Source organism: Odocoileus virginianus, chromosome 26 (assembly GCF_023699985.2).
Source record: "Odocoileus virginianus isolate 20LAN1187 ecotype Illinois chromosome 26, Ovbor_1.2, whole genome shotgun sequence".
NCBI lineage: Eukaryota > Metazoa > Chordata > Mammalia > Artiodactyla > Cervidae > Odocoileus > Odocoileus virginianus.
Genome location: NC_069699.1, coordinates 19672906 through 19700642, shown reverse-complemented (window position 1 = coordinate 19700642; position 27737 = coordinate 19672906). Strand labels below are relative to the sequence as shown.

At 40.3% G+C, this 27737-nt stretch overlaps 1 protein-coding gene and 1 long non-coding RNA gene across 2 annotated transcripts; one reads left to right on the top strand and one right to left on the bottom strand.

Annotated features, from left to right (window-relative positions):
• Positions 1–6994: 6994 nt before the first annotated feature.
• On the top strand, positions 6995–14620 carry LOC110133269 (histone-lysine N-methyltransferase SETMAR). Its single transcript, XM_020887053.2, has 2 exons — positions 6995–7252; positions 13668–14620. The coding sequence occupies exons 1-2, from the start codon at positions 7010–7012 to the stop codon at positions 14469–14471; spliced, it is 1047 nt and encodes a 348-aa protein (XP_020742712.2). The 5' UTR covers positions 6995–7009; the 3' UTR covers positions 14472–14620.
• LOC139031229 (uncharacterized) lies at positions 12853–26903 on the bottom strand. Its single transcript, XR_011483676.1, has 2 exons — positions 21524–26903; positions 12853–14037 (listed from the first exon to the last, which is right to left on the bottom strand). It is a non-coding gene; the product is annotated as an uncharacterized lncRNA (long non-coding RNA).
• Positions 26904–27737: the final 834 nt, after the last annotated feature.

The following is a 27737-nucleotide window of genomic DNA, read 5'->3' as shown; positions in this document are numbered from 1 at the left end:
GAAACAATGGACTGATTCAAAATTGGGGATGGGGTACATCAAGGCTGTATATTGTCACCCTGCTTTTTTAACTTATATGCAGAGTAAATCATGTGAAATGCATGGCTGGATGAGGCATAAGCTGGAATCAAGATTGCCAGGAGAAATATCAACAACCTCATATATGGAGATGACACCAACCCTATGGCAGAAAGTGAAGAGGAATTGAAGAGCCTCTTGATGAAGGTGAAAGAGGAGAGTGAAAAAGCTGGCTTAAAATTCAACATTCAAAAAACTAAGATCATGGCATCTGGTCTCATCACTTCATGGCAAATGGGGAAACAATGGAAACAGTGACAGGCTTTATTTTCTTGGGCTCCAAAATCACTGTGGATGGTGACTGCAGCCATGAAATTAAAAGACACTTGCTCCTTGGAAGAAAAGATATGACAAATCAGACAGCGAAATAAAAAGAAGAGTCATTACTTTGCCTACAAAGGTCCATCTAGTCAAAGCTATGGTTTTTCTAGTAGTCACATATGGATGAGAGAGCTGGACAATAAAAAAGGCTGAGCACCAAAGAATTGACACCCTCGAACTGTGGTGTTGGAGAGGATCCTTGAGAGTCCCTTGGGCAGCAAAGAGATCAAATCAGTCAATCCTAAAGGAAATCAACCCTAAATATTCATTTGAAGGACTGATGCTTAAGCTGAAGCTCCAATATTTTGGTCACCTGATGCAAAGAGCCGACTCATTTCCCTGATGCTGGGAAAGACTGAAGACAGAAGGAGGAGATGACAAAGAAGAGATGGTTGGATGGCATCACCAACTCGATGGACATGAGTCTGAGCAAACTCCAGGAGATGGTGAAGGACAGGGAAGCCTGGTGTGCTACAGTCCATGGGGTTGCAAAGAGTCATACATGACTGAGCGACTGAACAAGCTGGAAGAAAGGCAGTCTCTGAATATGGCTAAGATATGTCAACACAAATGGTGAGAAAATGTCTTTACAGGCAGTTTCAGACCTGGGCTCAAATCCCACTCTACCTCTCACACATATGGAAGTGAAGTGAAAGTCACACAGTCCTGTCCGATTCTTTGTAACCCCATGTACTACAGCACGCCAGGTAATTTACTTAATTTATCTGAACTTCAATTCCCAAAATTTTTTTAATAGAGATACTTTTGCCTACTTCATGGACAAGAAATGTGTATATAAAATGTATATAGTATGTAGAAATGTATATAGACAAGAAATGTATATAGTATGAAGTATAAAGCCTAGAAATATGCTGCCCAATATAGTAAGCACTAACTACATGTGGCTATTTAAATCAAATTTAGATAGATTAAAATTAAATAAAATTTAAATTTAGTTCTACAGTCACACTAAGCATATCCCAATAACCAACAATCACCTATGGCTGGTACAGAACATTTTTATCATCATAGAAATTTTTGGACACTACTAGAGAATCTATAAGTGCTCAATAAATGTTCATTTGCTCAGTGGGGCATCTTTTCCCTCTTCCTCTTCAATTCCTTTAAATTCTCAGGCTTACCAAGTTATCTCCTTATCATGAAGGAGAGCAAGATGATAAGATATATTCATGTTTATCTTTTTTTTTCTCTCTCTCCTAGGAATAATGGCATTCTAAAAGATCACTGCAGGGAGAAAACAGTGCTTATCACAAACAAGAGAAATTCTAACAACAGAGATTTCAGGCATTACAGCAGACATTGGGGAAGGTCTTTCTGGACTGTGGGGGGCAGGGACAGGAAAAGAATCTCCACAGTAACCTCGATTTATATCCAAAGATCATCTCCTCCTACTGACTTTGACACAGTAACACATACAGAGATAATGGAAAGGAAAGGGTTTTTTCCTCTGTAGGATTCTTTTCACACCAAATTTTCTCTCATTGGAATATCTAAAAATAAGTATGAATAATCAACACTTCTCCAGAGATAATTTAACCGGTTAGTCTTGGGTACTTAAGTAGAATTCTTTGCATTAGTCTTGGTATTCTTTGATTTCACTTCCTCTCTCCTTCCAAATATCAGAATTGCAGCTGGGAAGCTACCAGAGAGAAAATGCTGCTACATGTCTAGAAAGTTGAGGAATGAAGAATTACAAGAAACTGAAATTTAGTATGATCTGTAAGAAGAATTCTGATCTCAGATGATACTTAGGGGTATCTGATATATATGTATGTCTGGGTCACATTGCTGAGTACCTGAAACTATCACAACATTGTTAATCAGCTATACCTCAATATAAAATGAAAAGTTTAAATTTTTTAAAAAGCTATAAAATATAATAAAATTATTTCCTATCATATACACACACACAAAAAAGCTAGAAATGATTAAACTTAGTCAGGAAGGCATGTAAAAAGAAGACATAAGCTAGGCCTCTTGCACCAAACAATTTTCTAAGTTGTTAATGCAAAGAAAAAATTCTAGAAAGAAATTAAAAGTGCTATTCTAGTGAATACACAAATGATAAGAAAGTGAAACAGTCTTATTGCTGATTTGGAAAAAGTTTGAGTGGTCTGGATAGAAGATCAAGCCAGCCATTTCCATTAAGTTAAAGCCTAATCTCTTCAATTTTATGAAGGGTGAGAGAGGTAAGGAAACTACAGAAGAAAAGTTTGGTAAGGTTTAAGGAAAGATGCCATTTCTATAACATAAAAATGCAAGGTGAAGGAAGTGCTGATGAAGAAGTTGCGCAAGTTATCCAGAAGATCCAGCTAAGATAATTATTGAAAGTGGCTACAATAAACAACAGATTTTCAATGCAGACAAAATAATCTTACTTTAGAAGGTGTCATCTAAGACTTCAATAGCTAGGGAGGAGAAATCAATGCCAGGCTTCAAACCTTCAAAAGATAGGCTGACTCTCTTATCAGGGGCTCATGCAGCTGGCGACTTGAAGTTGAAGACAATATTTATTTACCATTCTGAAAATCATAAGGCTCTTTAGAAATATGCTAAAACTACTCTGTCTGTGTTCTACAAATGGAATAACAAAGTCTGGATGACAGCACATCTGTTTACACCAAGATTTACAGAATATTTTAAGTCCATGGTTGAGACTTACTGCTCAGAGGAAAAAAAAAATTCTTTTTAAAATATTACTATTCATTGACAATGCACCTACTATTATCTACTCACCCAAGAGTTCTAAAGGAGATGAACAATAAGATTAATGTTGTTTTCATGCCTGCTAACACAATATCCATTCTGCAGTCTACAGATCAAGGAGTAACTTTGATGTTCAAGTCTTACTGAGAAATACATAGTGTAAAACACAGCTGTCATAGATAACGATTCCTCTGATGGATATGGACAAAATAAACTGAAAATTTTCTATAAAGGATTCACCATTCCAGATGTCAGTAAGAATGTTCCTTATTCATAGGAAAAGTGCAAAATATCAACACTAACAGAAGTTTGGAAGAAGTTGATTCCAACTCCCCTGATGACTTTGAGGAGTTCAAGACTTCAGTGGAGAAAGAAGCTACACATGTAGTGGAAATAGCAAGAAAACTAGAATTAGAAGTGGAGCCTGAAAGTGTGACTGAATTGCTGCAATCTCATGACAAAACTGGACTATAAAGAATGCTGAATGCTGAAGAATGGATTTTTTCGAACAGTGGTGCTAGAGAAGACTCTTGAGACAGCAAAGAGATCCAACCGGTCCATCCTAAAGGAAATCAGTTCTGAATATTCATTGGAAGGACTGATGCTGAAGCTGAAACTCCAATAATTTGGCCACCTAATGCAAAGAACTGACTCATTGGAAAAGATCCTGATGCTGGGAAAGATTGAAGGCAGGAAGAGAAGGGGACAGAGGATGAGATAGTTGAATGACATCACTGACTCATTGGACACGAGTTTGAGCAAGCTCTGGGAGTTGGTAACAGACAGGAAGCCTGATATGCTGCAGTCCACGGGGGCGCAAAGAGTCGGGCACAACTGAGTGACTGAACTCAACTGAACTGACTTAATATCTAGTAGCGATAGTTATTAGAAAGCTAAGATGTTCCAAATTGTTTTATTAAAGCAGTCATTAACACCAATAAATATATAATTTTTGCTAACTTTAGACCTTCCATCACTGGCTATAAAATATGTCTCAGATTAAGCTCAGATAATGCTAGTTAGGTTTTGATGAAAGAATAGCTTCTAAATACAAAATCATGCAAAACTTCATTTAAACAGTGGCAAAAGGAAAATGCCTAAGGAAAACACATCAATTAAAGGCCATTATGGTCAAACTTCATAATTGAGCTAAAAATAACTGAACATAGGAAATGCTGCAGTTTACACTACATTGCTTTATTTTCTTTTCCTTTAATGTTTTCTCTGTTACTTAACAGATTATTTTCTCTTCTGCCAGTGAAAAAGCCAATAGAAATTTGAATAATCAAGATAATTTTCAGGTCTAAGGCTTACTAATAAGATGTATTTTTTTTTTCCACCAAATAGCCATAATGGTTTTCAGAACAAATTTTGAAGATTCAAGCTCCTAGTCAAGTGTCCAGAGAAAATAAAATAGGTTTTTAGACCTGGAAAAGATGAATGACTGCTTGGCACTCTGAAGGTTGGCTATATCAGCCTATCAACACCCTCTCATTATTTTAACCTCACTACATAAAATACGTGGGAATCTGCCAGAAAGACAAAAACAAATGAAGGGATGACATGAACTAAATATCTTACTGGAAGCACCATCACTGACAACTTAGAAAAAAAACAATACAATGGATCTTTCAAAACAATTTTTTCCAAAAGGCAGACAATATTGCCAAAAAAGTCAAAAAGGAAAACAGCATAATAATCTAAAAACACAAGTGTGGTTCTTCTCACTGTTCTATAATTCCTTTTTCAAAACATTCTTCAAGTTCTTACAAATTTCTGGGTGTTATATAGTTCTGTGCTGGAGTGGAAGCTTTACTTGGGCACCATTTCTTCTTCATGGGTACACGCCCCAAATTGGTAGGTAACATTGTGCATGTAATCAGTGTTTCAATGTTTCTTGAAATCAAAGAACAGCAAGTTCTTTGGGTATTTGCAAATTCCTTCATTACTTACAATTCCTGAGAAATGAAATGAACCTGATTGCCATCATCTGATATGAAATTTCCCTTTTCTCTACACATTTTTCTCTTTATTCTACTCCTACTGTTTCTTCTGCCTGCAATGCCCTTTCCTAATCTCATAAATCCTATTCATTCTTCAAGGCCTACAGCAAATAACCCCTTCTCCATGAAGCTTTCTCTAAATTTCCCACCTACAAGTGCTCTTTCTTTTGTTGTTCAATTTACCTAAAACTTCCTTACATCCTTAATTATACTCTAACCAACTGGATTGCATAAATAACTGTCTCCTAGGTAAGAGCAAGTGCATAGCCAAATCTTATAAAACATTTACTAGGTAACTACCTTCAAACCTATACTTCCAATGGTGTTTAAGACTCTTCATTCAGGATCATTCCATTTCCTATTAATAAGGATCTCCTCTTGCATTTGAACCATCCTCTGGGAAGACAAACAAGAACACTGAGGCATTTATAACCTACTGTGTGATAACTGCATGTGCTATTCCCAAAGAACATCTGAAGCCTCTGGGGTGGCAGGTTGTGACCTTCGGAGTGAACCTGACACGTGTGGCTTTACAACAGTCCTGTCAGTCTGAATATTTCAGTTCAGTTCAGTTGCTCAGTCATGTCCAGCTCTTTGCAACACCATGGACTGCAGCACACCAGGCTTCTCTGTCCATCACCAATTCCTGGAGTTTACTCAAACTCATGTCCATTGTGTCAGTGAAGCTGTCAAACCATCTCATCCTCTGTCATCCCCTCCTCCTCCTGCCCTCAATCTTTCCCAGCATCAGTTCAGTTCAGTTCAGCCACTCAGTTGTGTCCGACTCTTTGCGACCTCATGGACTGCAGCACACCTGATCTGGGAGATCAGATGCTGATGCTGGGAAAGACTGAGGGCGGGAGAAGGGGACGACAGAGAATGAGATGGTTAGATGGCATCACCAATGTGATGGACACGAGTTTGAATAGACTCCCAGATTGGTGATGGACAGGGAAGTCTGGCGTGCTGGAGTCCAGTTCAGTTGCTCAGTCCTGCCCGACTTTCCGACCCCATGGACTGCAGCCGGCAGCAGAGTAGGACACATCTGAGGGAGTGAACTGAACTGATCCACAACCGGAATCCACCTCCAGCTGAGCTGAAACCCTAATACTTGTATAAGAGTATCTAAAGCCAAGAAGTAGATGCTATCACTGAGGAATCCCAGAGAAGGTGAGAAAGGGGCCCCGAGAGAAACCTGTGACAAACCGCCCCAATATCAGTCACGCCCGAGGTCAGGATAGTAAGGACGGTCTGCGCAAGGCAAGCGCACCCAGGACGGGGCCCCCACACTCTGTGAGAGAGGGTTTCACATAGAAGCAGCAGAACAGTCGGGTCAGAGCGCTTTGGGAAAGTTCAAAATATTCCACTGAATTCAGCAATTTCGACGTTATCAGCATCCTTTGCGGGACCAGGCTTGGTTTTCTCAGAGCAGGGGACGTCAACAGGGAACAGAGATTCCAGTCAGGGAGCGCGCGGACCCTACACAGACTTCCGATGCCAGGTCAGGCTACCTGGCCTCCGAGCACAATCTCCGTCACACGCCCCGGAGTCGCTCCACAAATTTCAGGTTTTCAGAGACCCAGGGGGTTGCCTTCCCCACCTCAGCGTAGGGCACGCCCCTCCCCACGCTGCGCCAGGTAAAACCTCCAAACCCTCAGACACGGACAATCGACCTCGCCTAGAAAGCCCTCCCTGGGTGCACAGGAAAACGTCAAGGACTTCACTGTGTCCCCAAAGCTCTGTCCGTACCTTACAAGGTTTTGTATTACTTGTTGTGCTTCTGACTCAAAGCAAAAAGTGAACCAGACCATAAGGTGAAGGAAAGTTGAGCGTGGAGGGAGGAGCCACTCGTGAGCTGCGGTATAAAAACTACCGCTCCCATGAGGCTGTGGGGCCCCGCGGTTAGACTCCCAGCGTCCTCTGCGAGGCTCAAGAGGTCTAGGTGGAAAGAGCACCATGTCGGGGCAAAACGGTGGCTAAGGCCCTGGAGAACTGGCCCTGGCACAATGGCAGCGTGTGAAGAGGCGCCTGAGGCCTTGAAGGACCAGCTGGACGTTGCGCGTGGCCTTGAAAATCTGCCCGTAAGAGCCTGGCCCCCAGGGGCGGAGCCTGAGCCCTTTCAGGTATGGGCGGAGCTCGGCTGGCCCGAGAGCCGCGCGCGGCCCCCGAGGGCGTGGCCGGCATCGTTTTCTGTGGGGCGGGGCTAGGCGGTCTCGCGCGCCACGTGCGCAGCGTCGGGGTTGGCGCTGGCGCCTTTCCAGGAAGCGTTCTGGTAGAGTAGGTGGTCGTCGCGCTCGGTTCGCAGTTACCGTAAGTGGTCGTCTTTCGATGGTTGACGCCCATGCTTGCTTCGGGTTGTCCAAGTTTTTCTACCCCTTTTTTTTTTTTCCTTAACCCAATCTCACAGCTATCTGCACCTGGAAATAGGTCTTAAACTGACAGGTTTCCGGTTTTTTTTTTTTCAGTTAACCCTTCAGTTTTCTACCCTAAGAATGGCAGTTCACTTAAGAGAAAACCGGAAGTTTCTTGAAGTCCCTTGGAAAAAGCCTTGAGAACCTGGCTTTCTGTCCTGGATCTGCCCCAGAACTCACTGAAAGATAGGGAGCAAATCACTTGCCTGTCTGGTCTCAGGTGTCTTTTAAGATCCCAGTGTCATGATTAAAAACTTAGCCTTTAGAGTTAGACTTAGTTGAGGCTTCCCCCAAGCTGTGAGAGCTTTGGCAAATATAGCTTCGGCTAGACCTTCAGAGCCGTCTCGTGTACTATTAAAATAATAGTACCTCTTTCCAGATTGCTTTGAGAATTACAGGTAAAACACAGTTCCTGGTTTGCTGAAAGAACTCAATAAATGTTCACTACTCTTATTACCTCAAAGCCTTTTCTGCTCCAACTTTTCACTCTCTCTGAGCTTTTCCTGCATGTTGCTTAAGAAACAAGGAATAACCAAAAAAAAAAAAAAAAAAAAAACCCACAAAAAACAAGCATGTTGGAGTGGAAAGAGCCCTGGACATGGAACTGTAGGAGACTAGGTTCGGGATTTAGCATCTTAGCCATGTCTCAGAGCCTGAGTTTCTTAATCTCCAAAATGAAAATAAAAGTTTTATTCCCCTTGTCACACCCATAATCGATATCAAACCCTGCCTGTCCTCTTCCTAGGGTTATTTTGAGAATCAAGTAAGGCGGTAAAGATTCATAGCAGTTTTCAAAGAGTAGAGCAGGATATTCATGTTGGAAATGCTTGTTTTTCCTCAAACTACGTTAGGCAGTTTATGGTTAATAATACAGTTGACTAGCACCATATTAAACACTGATCCCGAAAAGCTTATTGAAGACCAAACACTGTTAAATGCCTGGTCAAAAACACTGATATATGTTTTCTTTCTTAAAAAAAATAACAGAGTGCCTATAATGTGCCCAGCATGTTAAGCTAGGCATAGAAGATAAAATGGTAACAATGCAGTTCCTGCCCTTGAGCTTACAAGAGCATATAGAAAGCACTATATGGGGGTGGGATGGGGTGGAGGAGGAGGCCCTGTGATTGATCCTTACACCTACAGTTGGTGGGCAGAAATGAAAACCAGGAAACTAAGACTCAATTCCATGGTGTTCTAGCTTCCTGCCTGTGTGCACAGCTCTGAGTACACTAAGAATTACAAATAGAAGACAAGCTCCCTTCCTTAAGGAGCTTATAGCCTTACCAAGAAGTTAAAGCGTTCCTGAAACATGTCTAAAAGTGCCTTCAACTAGCTTGCTTCCATATATTCATGAAGCACAATAGCAGTCTTACAAAAGATCAAAAGTTTGCTTGCCCCAAACCCTACCTTCACAGGCATATGTACACAGAGAATTCAAGGTAAAAATAACTTGGTCTAGTTTGCTTTTAGGTCCTATATGAAAAAGCAAAAAGAACATTCAGATACTCAAGATTGGAAACAAATACATCATAATGCTATCGGTGTTGAAACACAAGTAGAAAATAAACTGATTTTCTTGAACTAAGAGCTGGATCTAGCCATGTTTTCTGGTTTCTAAAACCAGCCTCAGATATCCTTTTTAAGATCTCAACTTGGCCTTGACAAGAATGATCTGGCTCACAGTCTCCTAATAGCTGCTTGGAGCAAAGACAAACTCACGGGGCTAGAGGCCAAGTACAAAGATTCTTGTAGCTGGTGTTTCAAAACAACCAAAAAAGGAATGAAGATTTTCACAGCACTTCCTTAAAATCCAGAATTGAGGCCTAGGGTTTAAGCCTGGAATATTGTGCAATGACATGTTTTAGTTTCTGGGGCTGTGGTACAGAATGTGACTCAAAAACGTCAGTCTTCCAATCAGAAATGATTAAGAGCTGAAATTAAGAAGTCAAATAACATTCCCTAATCACTGCTCTGTGCCTAGTACCATGGATAGGAACCCAACACCTATCACCATTCTATACCTCAAACCTCAATGACCATGCCTCTCCTTAAGATACATACTTGTTAGAAAGGTCAGACCTACACACTTAGTACAACCAGAGAGCCTGACCGTCTATGCCACTTAAGATTCTAAAGTTCATGCTATTAATAAGTGCACACATAGTTCAGAGAAGGGAGAAATTAATTGTATATGAGGATAGCCAAGGAGGTATATTTACTCTTTAATATACTGTCTTCTCTTTGCATTTTGGCTTCTTGGGTGACTCTGTTTATAAAAGTTTTTCTCTTAAGTTTTCTGTCAAAAAACATGAATTCTCCACCCAGTTCTTCAAGGATCTGGTTTCTGGTGCATTTTGAACTGATCATTTTGTATTTATTTCCAGCTCTTACCTGATAAATTTTGTGCTTTCATACATACATGGAAAAAGTAAAGCATATGTTGTGACAACTGAAAAAATGATAAAAATCCCATGTCCTCTTTTCTGTTTTCCTGAGTGAGTCTTTCTAAACCCCAGCATGTGCATGTTGTTTGTTGATAAGTTGCTAAGTGGTGTCCCACTCTTTTGTGACCCCATGGAGCATGTGCAGACAGTAGACAATAAGGCAGTATTTACTGATGAATGAAGACAGTCTGTACTGGGTCAGCTCTTGGTATTCCCTGCTCCAGATGGTTAAGTAATGGGAGGTAGGAAGATAATCATATGGTTTCCCACACATATTTTGGTTTGAGTATGTTTAAACCTGAGAAGTTTAACTCCAGAACCTGTTTGTTTTTTTCCACCACTACTAAATGGCTACTGTATAATTCATATTGAACACTTATGAGCCAGCCACTGGAGTAAGCTTTTTACGTGGTTTCTCACATTTATTTCCTTCACAGCAACCTGTAAGAGAGAGAAGATAGGAAGGGAATGTTTAGAGAGCTTAAGTAATATGCCAGAAATATATGGTATTTTAGATATAAAAATCTAGAAATAATATCTAGAAGAATTTAAGAAAGTGACTATTTTAAAAGTATGAAGTGGCTGACACAGAGTACAACATTATGTTAATTTAATTTCTTGAGAACCTTCCCCCCTTGAATATAGCTATCATCCCTGATTTACAGTTGCTAACCTGAAGTCTAGCAAGTCACTTGGTATAAGTCACGGTGCTGACACGAGCCTGGACCTGTGTGTATCTCCTCTGGGATATTCCATGTTCTGCATTAAGAAGTTCTCTATTGCTTGCCCAGTGTTCCAGGCAGCAGTCACAGAGTTCCTGGCTGGCCTCCCGCCCGCTTTGCTCTCATCTCACTTCCCAGCTGGAGACCTCATTGCTTATTAGCCATTTATATCTTTGACTAAATTTTCCAGCCATTTCCTGGAACCATGCTCAGCTTCCACCCTGGGTGTATTAGTCAAGACTCATTTGTTTGTAAGAAACATAAATACAATACAGATTGACTCAGGCAAAAAAGGGAAGCAGTTGCCCCACATAAAAGCAAAGTCCAAGAGCAGTAACTGTAGGCATCTCTGGATCCAGAACGCTCAAGCTGTCATCAGATATTTCTACCACCTCCCCACTTCACACCCCTGCTCTCACGTCCTGTGGTGGGGCGCACACTCAGTAGGTCATATGTCTGTGCTAGATCTTAGGAATGCCTGGTAGATCCTCTACATTTTAGCAACCCCTGTGAAAGAAGAGGGTTTCCCCTGTGACTCAGTGGTAAAGAGTCTGCTTGCAATGCAGCAGCCACAGGAGATATGGGTTCGATCCCTGGGTTATGAAGATCCCATGGAAGAGGACTGGCAACCCACTCCAGTATTCTTGCCTGGGGGATCCCATCAACAGAGGAGCCTGGCGGGCTACAGTCCATGGGGTCGCAAAGAATCAGACATGACTGAGTGACTAAACACATACAACACATACATCTGTGTCAAAAAAGAAAATCACCTTAGAGTTTAGTGATTTCTATAACACATTAAAATTATACACACCTTTAATGAAAAGTGAAAGTGTTAGTTGCTCAGTCGTGTCCAACTCCTTGTGACCCCATGGCTCCTCTGTCCGTGGGATTCTCCAGGTAAGAATACTGGAGTGGGTTGCCATTCCCTTCTCCAGGGGATTTTCCTGACCCAGGGATGGAACCCTGGTCTCCTGCATTACAGGCAGATTCTTTACTGTCTCAGACACCAGGGAAGCCCATATGTACCTTTAAAAACTCATCATTTGAAAAGAATTCTTCATGAAAAGTTTAACAACGTGATAGTAAAGTCTTCATTTTACAAGCACTTCTTAAAATGCCTCAGTAACCATTTCAAAGTTGACTCTTAAAATCTGGAAGTAGATTCTGTATAAGACAGCAGTCACTGAATCTGACTGATAGGGTATCTTTTTCTAAGCCATCCTTTATCCTTTTAGGACACCTCTGCCAAGCTAAAGCTGTAAGAACCCACACAAACAAGAGAAGCTATTTCCGCTTTCCACCCCCAAATCACTTTTTAAGCAGTGTTGGCCTTCCCCCGCAGGTACACCCACTCACCATTCTTTCACAGGAGGATGTCAATCCTTCACCCCAGCTCAGCGTTTTTTAAAATATAGGATTCTGCACCTAACTGCATAGCTCCACCGAGGCCTCCACAGAGAGTGTAACTACATGCTGTTCAATATTTTTTCTGAAAGTATTGACACGATATTAATAGAAACCTGACTGCAAGCTAGGTTGTTCAAATGTTCCTCTGGATGCACTAAAATCAATCCCTGAATTACTACAGGCTATTCGGCTGGTCTCTTCCTGACAGGCTGTGGCAGCATGCCAACAGCCTTTCCTGAGGGTCAAAATGGAGGAGATGAAAAGCAGTACATGAAACTGCTTCCTGTAAAAGAACAGTTTGACAGACTCATTGGTGACATTTCTCTCCCGTCTCCATACTGAAAAAAGTCAATGCTTCTGAACAGTAAGACTGTTTCTTACGGACAGTACAAGCCATACATCTGACGATATTTCCCTCTGACTGTCCTGGCACACAGTCGGATGTGCAGTCTACTTCTTCTGCACACTTAGGTGTCTAAGCTCGCTTGACTTATTTTTCACTTCACCTTATTTCCTTACCTGTTGTTTGTTTGTCTTTCTTCTTTGTAAGTCTCATTAAAAAGTTCCTTTTTGGAACAAAACAAGTATAAGTCAATGAATTACTCTATATATAAAGAAATACACTGGGCTCACCAGAGATACTCTGATCTTCAGGGCTTGAGAACATACTTCATTCTGCCAGTGAGGAAATAACTGGAGGTGAGGCTTCACACAGAGATTTTAGACTTAGGACTTATTTTTCATAACATTTTATAAATGTAACATTTTGAAAATATAGATACATTTCAAAGACCAAGAAACCTTTTTGTTTTATCCCTTTCACATTTAATAAGAACAAGAATTCTTTACATGTATATATCTACAATAAATTTCAGTATCTATTAAAATTACATAACCAGTTTTTGAATTCTGTCTGCAAGTTTTTTGCCAAGTTTCTACTTTGAACCTTGTGAATACTCAAGTAGAACTATAAGATAACAGCATTTTTAAAAAGATGAAAGAATATATGAGTTTAGGTAATCTTCAAATTTTAAAAATTCTTTTAAAAAATCAATGGAAGACTCTCCCAAAGGTCATTGATGTATCATTTATGACTTTCTTATCCTAAAAAAAGATCTCAGGTAACTCACCATAAAAAGACATATATACATGTATATTATCAGGTAAATGTAAAAGAGGTCAAAAACCAAACAGAAAATACTTAGCTGTACTCAGAAACTAAATTCAGCATCGATTTTCCTGACACTTAAAGCCAAGAGGGAAACAAAACGGATTACAGAATTTTCAATATCTGGTAAGAGAAAAATACATAATTTTTTCCTAGTGTTATTCCAATACCTAAAAGGAAACCACTGAATTTTAAGTCTAAGAAATAACCTTATGATTTTTTTAAATTGGAGATGTTTTCACACAGTATTTTAATATATCTTGTCATTTTTGTTCTGTTCTGTTTGTTGGAATTGGGAAGTGTCTTTGCAAAAGCTGCTTGAAATACAGATGAGATCTATGACGTACCATGCTGACTTACAGTGTTTCTGTGTTTTGCAGTATACTCCTGATCATGTAGCTGGGCCTGGAGCAGATACAGATCCCGCTCAAATAACCTTTCCTGGATGTGCTTGTCTCAAAACTCCCTGCCTCCCTGGTACTTGCTCCTGCCTCCGTCGTGAGAATAACTATGATGACCATTTATGCCTCAGAGATATAGGATCAGAAGCAAAGTGCGCTGAGCCAGTTTTCGAATGCAATGTCCTGTGTCAGTGCAGCGACCACTGCGGGAACAGAGTGGTCCAGTGGGGTCTGCAGTTCCACCTCCAGGTGTTCAAGACGGATCACAAAGGCTGGGGACTTCGTACCCTGGACTTCATACCAAAAGGACGGTTTGTCTGTGAATATGCCGGTGAGGTGTTGGGGATCTCTGAAGTGCAGAGAAGAATTCAGTTACAAACAATACATGATTCGAATTACATTATAGCCGTCAGGGAGCATGTCTGTAATGGGCAGGTAATGGAAACATTTGTGGATCCTGCCTTGATAGGAAATATCGGAAGATTCCTTAACCATTCTTGTGAGCCAAACCTGTTGATGATTCCTGTCCGAATCGACTCGATGGTACCCAAGTTGGCACTTTTTGCAGCCAGAGACATCCTGCCAGAAGAAGAACTCTCTTATGACTATTCAGGAAGATTTCTTAATCTAACGAATGGTGAAGACAAAGCAAGGTTAGATAATGGGGAATTAAGGAAACCTTGTTATTGCGGTGCCAGATCGTGTGCTGCGTTCCTGCCCTATGACAGCTCCCTGTACTGCCCCTCAGAAAAGCCAAACACGAGTGAGGAAGGAAGAGCGTAGGAGAAATGTGTCTGGCCTCACAGTGGAAGAGAACGAGCCAGAACCAAGCATGTTGGCTCAGCCCTTCCTGGGTTCCCTTCTTATAAGCAGCTTGCCCTCGAGGTTGGTCTCTGCTCTCCAGAAAGCAGCTCACTCACGCCTTACTCTAGGGGAGCCCAGTGGTTGCCTGGCTGCATAAGTTTAACTTGGGAATGTGGCATAGACGACAGATTGTCCAGCAACACTCTCTCCCTTCCTATCAGAATTCTTAGTTTTTAGCTGGGTCTGTGACTATCGAGAACATAGTAAGTCCTCTACATACAAACCTTCAAGTTGCAAACTGTCAAAGATGCAAACATGCATACCATCAACGTCAGGTGAGAGTGAAATTGCAGCTCGCCCTCCATCTCCTATTGTTGACAATCCTTCAGCCTTACCATCACTCACCTACTTTAGTCAGTAAGTCTCCTTGCCTGTTCACCCAGTGCCAGCCCCTGTGTGCCAGCCATTGTACTGTACTGTACTAATGTGCTTTTCAGGGTACTGTACTGTAAGATTAAAAATGTTTCATTTTGTGTGTATGTTTGTTTTCCATGTATTTGTGTGAAAAGTATTACAAACCTACCACAGGACAGTACTATATAGTCAGCTGTTTCAGTTGGGTGTGTGCTCAGTTACGTCCAACCCTTTGTGACCCCATGGACTATAGCCCACCAGGCTCCTCTGTCCATGGAATTTTCCAGGCAAGAATTTTGGAGTGGGTTGCCATTTCCTCCTGCAGGGGATCTTCCTGACCTAGGGATGGAACCTGAGTCTCCTGTGTCTCTTGGATTGGCAGATGGATTCTTTATCACTAACACCACCAAGGAAGCCCGTGTTTGTTGGGTACCTAGGCTAACTTTGTTGGACTTAATGAACAAATTGGACTTATTAACATGCTCTTGGAACAGAACTCATTCATATGTTACTGTACTCATTTTTCCTAGTTAGATGTGTCTAAGGGACTATGTTGCAGTTAGTGGAGTATGAGGGAAAATGGGTCCTTAAATTGAGACATCCTTCCCGTACCCACCTCTTTTTTTTTCTTGGCTGTAAGGTATACATGATAACGAGCTGGAGCATGCATCCTGGTCCCCGAAATGAAAAGGAAACCACACACAGCAAAGCAGCGACACTGAAAGGAGTCTGGGGATGGTATATTGTGCAATGCTCTGTACCAGTCTTGATCTGACACCTCTGCACTTTTAGGTGCAAAATAGTCTTTCCATCATTGATGCCACTGTTATTTTGAATTTTCCAGTACTAGCACCAAACCTAATAAATGATCCAAGGAAGCCCTTATGGCTATATACCTAAGCCTTACTTTACAATCCATTTTATCAGTAATAAATCTGATATTTTCATTTCTGTCTGACTCCTACATTTTATTTCTCATTTGTTGCTGAACAAATCAAGGAAAAGGACATGGTTGATTATCACCTACTAAAACCCTAATGATCACCACCCATAGTGAAAACTATAACCATGAGAATGACTTCCATGTGTATAACCAAAAGTCATAAAAGGAAACAAACTGTAAAATTTTTGCTATATATCATGGCTATACTGGAAAACTTGTGAAGTTATGCTTCAAAACTTCAAACAGCTTCACTCCATGTTGTAACAACATGAAAATAACACTGTCAACACCACTGAAGGTGGTGGAAATTTTATAATTGCATTTAAACTTCTGGAGAGGCAGACATCTCTAACTTCCTTCCTTAATGCAAAAACAAAGCTACTGTGGAGGTTTATTAGATTTTTTGAAAGCTAAAATAATTACTTGGGCCCTATAATTTTTCTTGTACATTTAAACTCTACCACCAAGAGACTGTAAGCTTTAAAAGGTATATCATAGAGGCCCATATTATATATAACACTGTACTCCTGTATATCATAAAAAGGATTGTACATTTAAGTGAATGAAATGTATGGTATGTGAATTATATCTCAATGAAACTGTTAAGGTAATAACTATGTTACAGTGTGTATATCCATATAACATTATCAGGAATGATTCCCTGTGAACAAATGACACTATATACACAAAAAATGCCCCAAATTACAAACATACAAATCTGTTCTAAAAGAGAACAGATTTTTTCCTCTAAACTTAATCATTTCTTCCTACCAACCTTCCTCTGTAACTGTTTTCTCTGAAGCAGTCCTGCTTTTTGTAAGGCAGCTTGTAACAATTTTAAAATGGTCTTTCAAGTGCTTTACTTAAGAAGCAATAAGGAGAGACTTCCCTGGTTGTCCAGGTTAAGATTCCATGCTTCCACTGCAGGGAATGTGGGTTCGATCTCTGGTCAGGGAACTTAAGATCCTGCATGGTATGTGCCGTGGTCAAAAAATAAAAAGTAAAGATAAAATTTAACAACAACATAAAAAGAAGGATAAGGAAATGATCAGAAGGAATATGAGTGGGTCACTGATTCTACAAATACCCTTTTCCTTCTTCCCTCTGCTCCTTATCTATTGAATATCACTGTCTGTGCATAAGCAGTTAGGACATGAGCAGTATCTTCCATCGTGATGTCTCTTCCAAAGACAGAACTCAGCCTTGGAGTTTTTTGTACTCATACACAAGTGTATTCTTAAACAGCACATAGTCCTGGAAATCAGGTGGCGCTAGTGGGAAAGAATCCACCTGCCAATTCAGGTAGACATTAAGAGTTGGGGGTTCACATCCCTGGATCGGGAAGATCTGGAGGAGGGCATGGCAACCCACTCTGGCATTCTTGCCTGGAGAATCCCATGGACAGAAGAGACTGGTGGGCTACAGACCATGGAGTCACAAGGAGTCGGACATGACTGAGCACATGTGCACCTGGAAATCAGATTCCCAAAGTAAGAGTTGAAGACTTTCACATCTTTTATAGGCACTGAATTAATTGCATTTACTTAATTGCTATGTTCCTAAAAAAGCTGACACACTTTTGAGAGAAAATATTAAAAGATATACTTCTGTTTGATTATTATAATATAAAAATATGTAAAGTGAAAGTCACTTAATCATGTCTGACTCTTTGCTTTTTACAATTATAAATTACTATAAAATTAGAATTTTTAAAGGTGTTGTGTTTATTCATGGAATTAAAACATAAAAATGGCTCTTATGTCAATTTCCACTGAATTCATTAAGAATGTGGAAATATGTACTTCAGAAATTGTTTTCACCCAAGAATAATAAAGAACATACTTGGAGAACACAACTTTTGAAGTCTTTTTAAAATTATTTTTTAAAGTTTCAAGTTAATAATCACAAAATGTTAATATCAGTGGCTTGTATATTTTATTCTTGACTAAATGGAAAATTTTGCCTTAACTGAAATGAATATTCAGAGATGATTTTACTCCCTCTTGTTTTCAATACTGAGCCCCAATACAGCCTAATTCTGAAACATAAGTCAGAAGTGGATTAAGTATACATCAACAGGAGCCTGTCTTACATAGAATAGATGGTTTTATCTTAAATTCAGGAAGATCTCATTTAAGAGAGGTCAAAGTCTACCCAAATTGTTATCATTCCCTTGAGTGTTCAGAGTTTTGTGTAACATATTCCTTATTACAGCTCTACCATTCTCCAGTGCGTGAGTGTTCAGCAAGTTACTGAACTTCTCTGAATTCCCTTTTCTGGATATAGCATTATTGAGAGGATCAAATAAGTTAACATTTGTAAAGGGCTTAAGCAATAATGCAGCACTAATGTAGCTACAATGAAAAAGGCAACTACACGTGTTGACAAGCATGTGGAGAAATTAGAACTTTCATATTTTGCTGGTAGAGTTGTAAAATTGCACAACTACTTCGTAAAGTCATTTGATTAGTTTCTTAAAATGCTGTGCATAGAGTAACCACATGTCCTAGTAACTCCATTCCTAGGTGTGGACCCAAGAGAAATGAAAACATGTCCCACAAAAACTTGTATGCAAGCCTTCACAGTAGCATTATTTGTAATAATCAAATAGTAGACACAACCCAAATGTCCACTGACTCATAAATGAATAAACAAAATGTGATATCCATATCACAGATTATTCGGCTATAAAAAGGGATGAAGTGCCGACAATGCCACAACATGGTTAAATGCTGAAAATACATTAAATCAAAGAAGCCAGACACAAACAGCCACAAATTGTATGATCCTATTTATATGAGATGTCTAGAATAATTCCATAGAAACATTAAGTCGATTAATTTTTGCCAGGGGCTGGTGCAAAGAGAGGAACAGGAGGTGACTGGTAATGAGTTCAGAGTTTATTTTTAGGGTGAATATACTAAAAACCACTTTCAAGGGATGAGTATCATGTTATGTGAATTGTATCTCCTAGTGGCTCAGATGGTAAAGAATCTGCCTGCATTGCAGGAGACACAGGTTTGATCCCTGGGTCGGGAAGATCCCCTGGAGAAGGGCATGGCAGCCGCCTCCAGTATTCTTGCCTGGGAAATTCCATGGACAGAGCAACCTGGCGGGCTACAGTCCATGGGGTTGCAGAGTCGGACACGACTGAGCGACTAACACTTTCACTTTCAAAGCTGTCATAAGAAAAAGAAAGAAGATATGGGTGCCTCTCACATGGAAACTGGTAACCTGTAACTCTGAACTCTCAGGAATAAGCACTGTCAGAACCCAGGGAAATACTTCACTTGCTTTATGCATGTCCTCAAAACAAAACATCTAATGTGATTACGTTAGACTACATCTAATGTGATTTTTTTGTGGCCATCACCACTATCAGAGATGGACTCTGCTCACAAGGCAGCAAGATTTTAAACAGTAGGAGTACTTAGTTTGGTAAGAACATGGATAGATTAATTGGTCACATCCTTCCTCTCAACATGAATGCAATTCTTAAATAACAAAGTATAGTTTCCTTGTAGTACTGCATATCAATCTTCTTTCTCTTTCTGTTTGAGTTTGTCATTCCAGTGGTTTGTGTGGTTTCTTACAGATTAGCACAGTATGCATTACAGTTGCACATGGAAGCAAATATTTTGTAATTCATACTACTTTAAAATTTGCAGATGTGTGTGTCTAGAAATTTGATACTGGTTCTTCACATTACATGGTTCTTATCATTTTTCTCATTAAAGAGATACTTAAAATGACAACATAAGTGATAGTAGTTTATGTGACAAAGTTAACATCTTTTTCTACAATAATAATTCATCAGATATAATATCATTAAATGTTTGGACATGATAAGTAAATTGCATAATTTATTTTCAACTCTGTTTCAGCACAGTGAAGCTTTCTCAAACTTAATTTAAAAAAACTATTGAAGAGCTACACTGACTCAAAAAGATGTGTCTCATTTGGCATCACTTAACAGGACATCACCCATGTGGAAATCCTGTTTATAATAGCACAATTTATGATTTTACTGAAAGGAAGATAAGAAAAATTGATCCTTTAGAATAATTATGTAAAAAAATATGAATCACACAAGTCATTATTTTATTATCCATCCAAGCATTGCCAACTCGATGCCAGGATTGAATGCGGATAATTAAAAGTGAAAGTTGCTCAGTTGTGTCCGACTCTTTGCAACCCCATAGACTATAGAGTCCATGGAATTCTCCAGGCCAGAATACTGCAGTAGATAACCTTTCCCTTCTCCAGGGGATCTTCCCAACCCAGGGATGGAACCCAGGTCTCCCACATTGAAGACAGATTCGTTACCAGCTGAGCCCCAAGGGAAGCCCAAGGATAATTAAATTTCATCATATATGATACTTTGCCAACTTCAGTCATATAAAAACCTGGAACTTTATACATGATGTCTATTCTTATGGTTATGAAGACATTTTTGTCAAACTGGACTTAAAATTTTAAATATTTCGACATATTGCCTATGGTTCTTCCACAAGCTGTCCTGGCCTTGATGCTTATAAAGGAAGGAAGGAGTTGGCTCCCCTGGCTAGGTTGTTATGGGACTCACAGGAAATAGTGGATTTATGTAGGCTGTAAAGAACTATATAAATTTGGTTATCATTACAGGCATATTTCTGGGTTTACACTGTGCTACACAGAACCAAACACACGCATGTTATATTATCATAGTCAAGATTCATTTAGATTCCATATAGTGTTAAGTCTCTCTTGGTGGTAAATGTTGTGGAAGAATTAGAATAAGTTCTCAAAGGAGATCTGTTAATCAATTAATTAAAAGAATACTTGTCTTTGATCATTTAATTACAGTCAAATTATGAAGAGTATGTGAAGAATATCCTTGGAGTTTACTTTTACTTTGAGGATAATAGCTTTACAATGTTGAGGTGGTCTCTGCCATACCTCAATGTGAATCTGTCATAATTATATATATATATATATATATATATATATATATATCTCCTTCCTCTTGAAACTCCATCCCCACTCCATTCCACCTCTCTAGTTCATCATCCCTTTTACTTTATAATTATTTGGGATTTCCCTGGGATGATAAAAAGCTATTTTTGTACACATTGTTACTCAGTTAATGGCATTACTTGTTGCCTCACTGCCCAAAGCTACAAATCATCTGTGATTCTTCCTCCTCTTCCCCATAAATAATCAGTCACCAAGTGCTATACATTCCCTGCCCTACGCATCTCTCAAATCTGTTGTTTTGCCCCATTATTGTTGCCCCATTATTGTTGCCCCATCATTTCTTCTCAGCCACAGCCTCTCTGCCTCCAGCCTCACCATCCCCAACAGGGCATCCTCTGCCTTCAAACCCTTCAATGACTTATCACACTCAGGATGGAGCCCAAAGTGCTCAGCGTGACCAGATGGCCCCTGCCTCCCTCTCCACCTCATCTCTCACTCATCTCTCTCTGAGGTCCACCTTGAAAAGCCATGCTCTCTCTTATCCTCCCCTTCCCTTCTGGAAGAAACTTAAAGAAGCAGGTTGCTTAACGTTACCTTCAGAGGGCACTAGGGGTGTGTGTGTGTGTGTGTGTGTGATTTTACTTTAAATTGTTCTTACCTTCAGAGGGCATTAGAAGGGTGTGTGTGTGTGTGTGATTTTACTTTAAATTGTTCTTACCCTTGCCTGTTTTTGCAGAATACTCTGGATTGTCTTTCTGGATACTGTTGGTATTCTTACATTCCATCTCCCAGGCTACCTGTTTACATGGCTTCCAGGCAGCTAAAGTAACAAGAGAGCCAACAATTCTAATTCCCTGTCTCTTCTTCCTTCCTTCCCTCCTACTCCTGTTTCGGTCTGCTGCTAGCTGGCTAGCCATCACTTCCATCAGCCTGCTGTCTCCTTGTCGTTCATCTTCCTCCAGCCACCTGCCCAGCCTTGTCCTCACTGCCAAGTCTCCATGGTTGAACTGGGAAAATATAAATTACTTGATGTACCTCAATACTATCCCTGCTATGTACTTCGATTAGTCTTCTGGTTTAGATATATTCAATGCTCCCTGTCTACAAGGGCAGCCAATTAACAAGAGCTGAATCATGTCCCAAGGCCTCTGCTCACCATGTGCCCCTCTGACCAGACCACCCTCCACCCTCCCTCCACCCCAGACCACTCTGTCTTTTTCTAACCGACCACTACCTCTAGGCATTTGTGCAGAGTAGGTAGATACAGAAAAGTGCTTCCAAACAAACCTGAAATGTATTTGCCTAACCGGTATTAAACATAATTTAATCCCCTCCATTAGAACTTCTATTTACCCTCAAGGCAAAGTGGGTCCTGTTTCTCCAGTCTTCCCCAACTCTTAAAAATAACTTCTCTCTCCTTTCCTTTCCAGTAACCAGTCTACCTCTTCCCCACTCCCCCAACTGTACACTCACTGGAATGCATTCTCAACTCCATCAAGTGTAGAAATTAAGGATGGTTCAGAGGCTAATCTTTGATCTTTGGCAAACCCCTGACCCTCCCAGTACCCTACCTTTCTCTGCAGCAATTGCTCCCAAATTTTTGACTAGTTTACAACCATTTCAGAGAAGGCAATGGCACCCCACTCCAGTACTCTTGCCTGGAAAACCCCATGGATGGAGGAGCCTGGTAGGCTGCAGTCCATGGGGTCGTGAAGAGTCAGACATGATTGAGCGACTTCATTTTCACTTTTATGCATTGGAGAAGGAAATGGCAGCCCGCTCCAGTGTTCTTGCCTGGAGAATCCCAGGGATGGGGTCACACAGAGTCGGACACGACTGAAGTGACTTAGCAGTAGCAGTTACAACCAGTTTGGCTACTAAATTGTTGATTTTTTTTTTTGGTTTGGTAAGAGGATTTTACAATCAACTTATATTTACTGCCACCACCTTCTCTGAAACACAAGGTGCAGGGAAGGTGGGGAGGGGCGCATATAATTTCTTAAAATATCTCAGCAGTTCTTAAAATGAAATCAGTGTAGCTTTATAAACAACCTGACACTTGGCCCTTACTTTTCTTCCCCAAGAGGAGCACTTGGGAAGTAGTTCTGGTTGATCCCCCCAGTCACCTAAACAATTCTGTTATTCATTCATTCATTCCTCAGAAATCAAGTTATCTAGTATGTGCTGGGTGGAGTGAAGTTGAGTCCCTGAACTCATATTTAACTCCGCAAAAGTTTCCAAGCACCTGCTATGCTACATTTTGGAGAAATAGAGACCAAAAGCAATCTTCATTCTCAAAGCATGTACAGCTCAATATGAGAAATAAGAGTGAGAGGGTCTCAGCTGAAAGGTCTACATATTATGTCTATACTTCCTAGGTCTTCAAAACACTTTAGTCTGATGTATATGTGTGCAAATTTGACATTTGTATCAATTTCTCATTATGATACCAGACAGAAAAAGGTTTTCTAAAATTTAGGAAACTTATAAGGCTAAAGGCAAGGAGACTTTTTGGCACCTATCATTTGAAATGGTTTAAAGTATAATAAGCATTCATTAAGCATTTATTACTGGACAGCAATCCAGTGAAGTCATATTTTTTTCCCTTTAAAAAAAAATTTTTTTTTTTTTTTTTTTTTACTGATACACCTATACTTTCACAGCTGGTTAAACATCTTGTCCACCTACTCCATCACTGCCATAAAGCATCTACGGTGATAACAAATGTTAATTCACACTTTTTTTTTAATTAAGAGGAAATTCAGTTAGAATTCTCTAATTGCAGTTTCAGCTTATTTATCAACAGTGCCACTCTGAGGACAAACAAAGCAGTAAGTAATCATTTATCCCTTATCACAAAGCCAATTTGACTATCAGAATCTTACAGACATTATGGGACATAAAAACTCCAAACCTCCACATTTATATTGCAAAACCCACAGGTCCCAACAGAGAAAGTACATGCCAAGGCTAACCAAAAAGCCACAAACCAACAAGGAGCTGCTAGCAGGCGAACTTTAGGTCCTCAATGCAAATTTCAATGACTGAGGTCATTTGGCTCTTTCTACATTTATAAACATTTATAAAAACACTTTCTACATACCAGCTATCATTTTGGTGCTTCAGTACTATGGAAAGCCTTCTGTTGTTATCGTTTTTTAAAGCAAAAGCTACTGCTTAGTTTTGCTACCCTGGCTTCACCTTTGTGTTTACTTCACCAGGGACCCCAATCACAGAATTCCAGGGGGAAGGGTCCCTCACTATGAAATGAGGGGTCTGCCATAGGTCTGTGCCAAGGTAGGTGCACACGTTTCCTCCCAACTGGTCTGCATCATTCAGAAGGAAGCCAAAAAACAGAGCCTAGAGCAGAAGCAGTTATCAGCTGCAATGTTTCCACCAAGATGGACACACGAGTGACTCCTTTACAATGCTCCTCATCTACAAGCTCAGGCAGAATTTCCTGACAACCTTCGCTACTCCTTTTCCCTACAGGGGAATCTGATATACTTCAATCCTTCATCTTATAGATAATGCAACTAAAGCTTACCTCTGGGGGTAAGCGGCCCCAGAGGTGAGAATGGGGATTTGAAAAAGTAAGTGATCCCGGGCCTCACTGGAGCCCTATTCACTTAGTCTTCTGGGACACGGGCTCAGGAAAATGCATTTGTGACAACTCCCAGGAGTACTTCGAACACAACAAGCCAGGCGTGGCACAGGGACCAGCTCTGAGGACATCAGATGGAGTAGAGAGATGGGGAATACAAAGCTGCTGAGACTCAATAAGAGGCAAGGCTTCTGACCTTCAGACTATGAGTTTTTAAACTTTCAGGGGCCCCTAAGGTCTGAAGCATCCCAACCAAGCCATATATAGGAAAGGTCAGAATTAATAACTCAGAGATGGGGTCCAGATCACCAAACCACAAGGAGGAAAATAACATAGTAATTACAGGCAGTAAAGAGGTCACTGTGGATTGTGGGCAGGGGTAGGAGTGGAAACAATTTACTCCTTAATACTGATTTCATTAACAGTGAATCACTTTTGCAGACTGAACTCATCTGCAATCAAAATTGGACCGATCACATAACCCAGGGTTATATTTCAGCCACAGAGAGTGAGGAATGATGCAGTGGTAAGGCCAGATGAAGACCTCAGTTTGATTTCATTCATCACCCTCTGACAACTAGGTCTGACTCCTACAGGAGAATTTTCCTACACTGAGCTACCTTAGTTGTTCTCAGATTCATTGTAGGATTAAAAAAAAAAAATAGTACTGAAAAGCTGCAGCTTCACTGTGTGTGAGAAAGTAAACTGGGACAGACTTTTCGGAGGGCTGTCGATATCTATCAGAATTTAAAATAACCGTAAGCTCTGATACAGGAGTTACTCCTAGGAATTCATCCTACAGAATATATCTGCACAAACTGGCAGAGATATAAGTAGGCACAAATGGTTTTATTAGAACATTTTTTTAACAACATAAACTGAAAATAATCAAAATATTCATCAATAAGGGAATGCTTAAATAAATGAAATAAGTCAGCTATTTAAAAAGAGCTAGACCTATACAGTACTTTCATGGGGCATGCAAAACATGTAAAATGAATAGCATTGATAATTTGACTCCATTTTGTTTCACAAAAACCAAAAATAAGTTGAATACACTGTGTATGACTTCTGTGTGCATCTATGTATTGGGTTGGCCAAAAAGTTTGGTTGGGTATTTTCCTTTTATGGAAAAAACCTGACTGAACTTTTTGGCCAACCTAATACATATTGATGATCATCTGTACTCAATGGCTATCAACAGACATATGCATAATATGTGTTTGTAAATGTATACAAAAAGTGTGGAAAGATACACTTACTGTTCACAATAGTTACCCCCAGCACAGATTTGGGAGAAGACCAGAATTCACAGAATAAAGGACACTTTGCATATTTTTCAGTCTCTGGTTTTACCCGATGCATTTTATTGCTCTTATAATTAAAAAAAATAAAAGTTTTTCTAATGGAACTTGATGGACTTATTAATAAGATACTTACTAATAAAGGCAGTAGAAATTTGGAAATTAATCAGAGTAATAAGATGAGAGATCATTCTAAAACCCCTCCTCCCTTCCAAAGGGTCTCATCTCCACTGGCTCTTTAAAAAGCACGAGACTGGATGGGACAAATACTTCAGATCAATTTTTCCTATGGAATAAAGATTTGCACACTCTTCTTTATCTTTTCCCACTTGCCTCCCCAAATCCACAGTATCCCTCAGTGAAAGGTTCTCCAACTTTAGGGATCATTTGTACAAAAATAGCAAAAACCAAAACCAATCTGGCCACTAGAGGGGGAACATTACATATAAAACCACTTCAAGTTGCCATGGATGGAGGTACCACGGCTGGCTCCAAAAGAGACCAACGCTAACAGCCCAGAAGCGGTAATCAACATGATTCACCCCTTGGCTTGCCTAATATACCCTGGAGCAAGAGTTTGTTAATAAATACAAAACTACAAATGTGAATGTGGTTTCCACATTAATGAGGTTTTTTTTTCTCCCGTCCCCACCAAACTGAATATTTACAAATGTTCTGGAATAGAAGAAAATGCTAAGTTGGAAGCTGTCCTGAAACCACGTCTTAAGAAACAATACCCAGTTTTCAGTCCCTTGGCAGAGTTAGGGTTAGCGAGTCAGAAACTGTCACAAAGACCAGGGAACTGACTCTTATCAAGGAAGTCCTCCCATATGCTTTTTCAGAGCGCTATTTAACAAGCATGGTGCAGGACCCTCTTCCTTTCGCTCTTCACACATGATCTCAGTCATCTTATCAGCTGTAATTTTTTCATAAATTTGAGCTTGGTATGAATGAGCTGATAATGCACCCTTTGATCTTCATTATTTCCAGCAGATGAATGTTTCCCACACCCAGCTTTCTCCTTTAGTTAGTTAGTTAGTTCAGTCGCTCGGTCGTGTCCGACTCTTTGCGACCCCATGAATTGCGGCACACCACGGCTCCCTGTCCATCACAAACTCCCGGAGTTCACTCAAACTCATGCCCATCGAGTCGGTGATGCCATCCAACCATCTCAACTTCTGTCATCCCCTTCTCCTCCTACCCCCAATCCCTCCCAGCATCAGGGTCTTTTCCAATGAGTCAAGTCTTCGCATGAGGTGGCCAGAGTACTGGAGTTTCAGCTTCAGCATCAGTCCCTCCAATGAACACCCAGGACCTATCTCCTTCAGGATGGACTGGTTGGATCTCCCTGCAGTCCAAGGGACTCTCGAGAGTCTTCTCCAACACCACAGTTCAAAAGCATCAATTCTTCAGCGCTCAGCTTTCTTTCTAGTCCAACTCTCATATCCATACATGACCACTGGAAAAATCATAGCCTTGACCAGACGGACCATTGTTGGCAAAGTAATGTCTCTGCTTTTTAATATGCTATCTAGGTTGGTCATAACTTTCCTCCAAAGATTAAGCGTCTTTTAATTTCATGGCTGCAGTCACCATCTGCAGTGATTTTGGAGCCCAAAAAAATAAAGTCTGACACTGTTTCTACTGTTTCCCCATCTATTTCCCATGAGGTGATGGGACCAGATGCCATGATCTTAGTTTTTTGAATGCTGAGCTTTAAGCCAACTTTTTCACTCTCCTCTTTCACTTTCATCAAGAGGCTCTTTAGTTCCTCTTCACTTTCTGCCATAAGGGTGGTGTCATCTGCATATCTGAGGTTATTGATATTTCTCCCAGCAATCTTGATTCCAGCTTGTGCTTCATTGAGCCCAGTGTTTCTCATGATGTACTCTGCATATAAGTTAAATAAGCAGGGTGACAATATACAGCTGTGACATACTCCTTTTCCTATTTGGAACCAGTCTGTTGTTCCATGTCCAGTTCTAACTGTTGCTTCCTGACCTGCATACAGGTTTCTCTCCCCC

What these genes read in the sequence shown, in the direction of transcription:
- LOC110133269 (XM_020887053.2), top strand. Translation starts at nt 7,010, where the DNA reads ATGAGGCTGTGGGGCCCCGCGGTTAGACTCCCAGCGTCCTCTGCGAGG. An exon ending in CGGAGCCTGAGCCCTTTCAG is followed by an intron (nt 7,253 to 13,667) that starts GTATGGGCGGAG and finishes TGTGTTTTGCAG; the next exon opens with TATACTCCTGATCATGTAGC.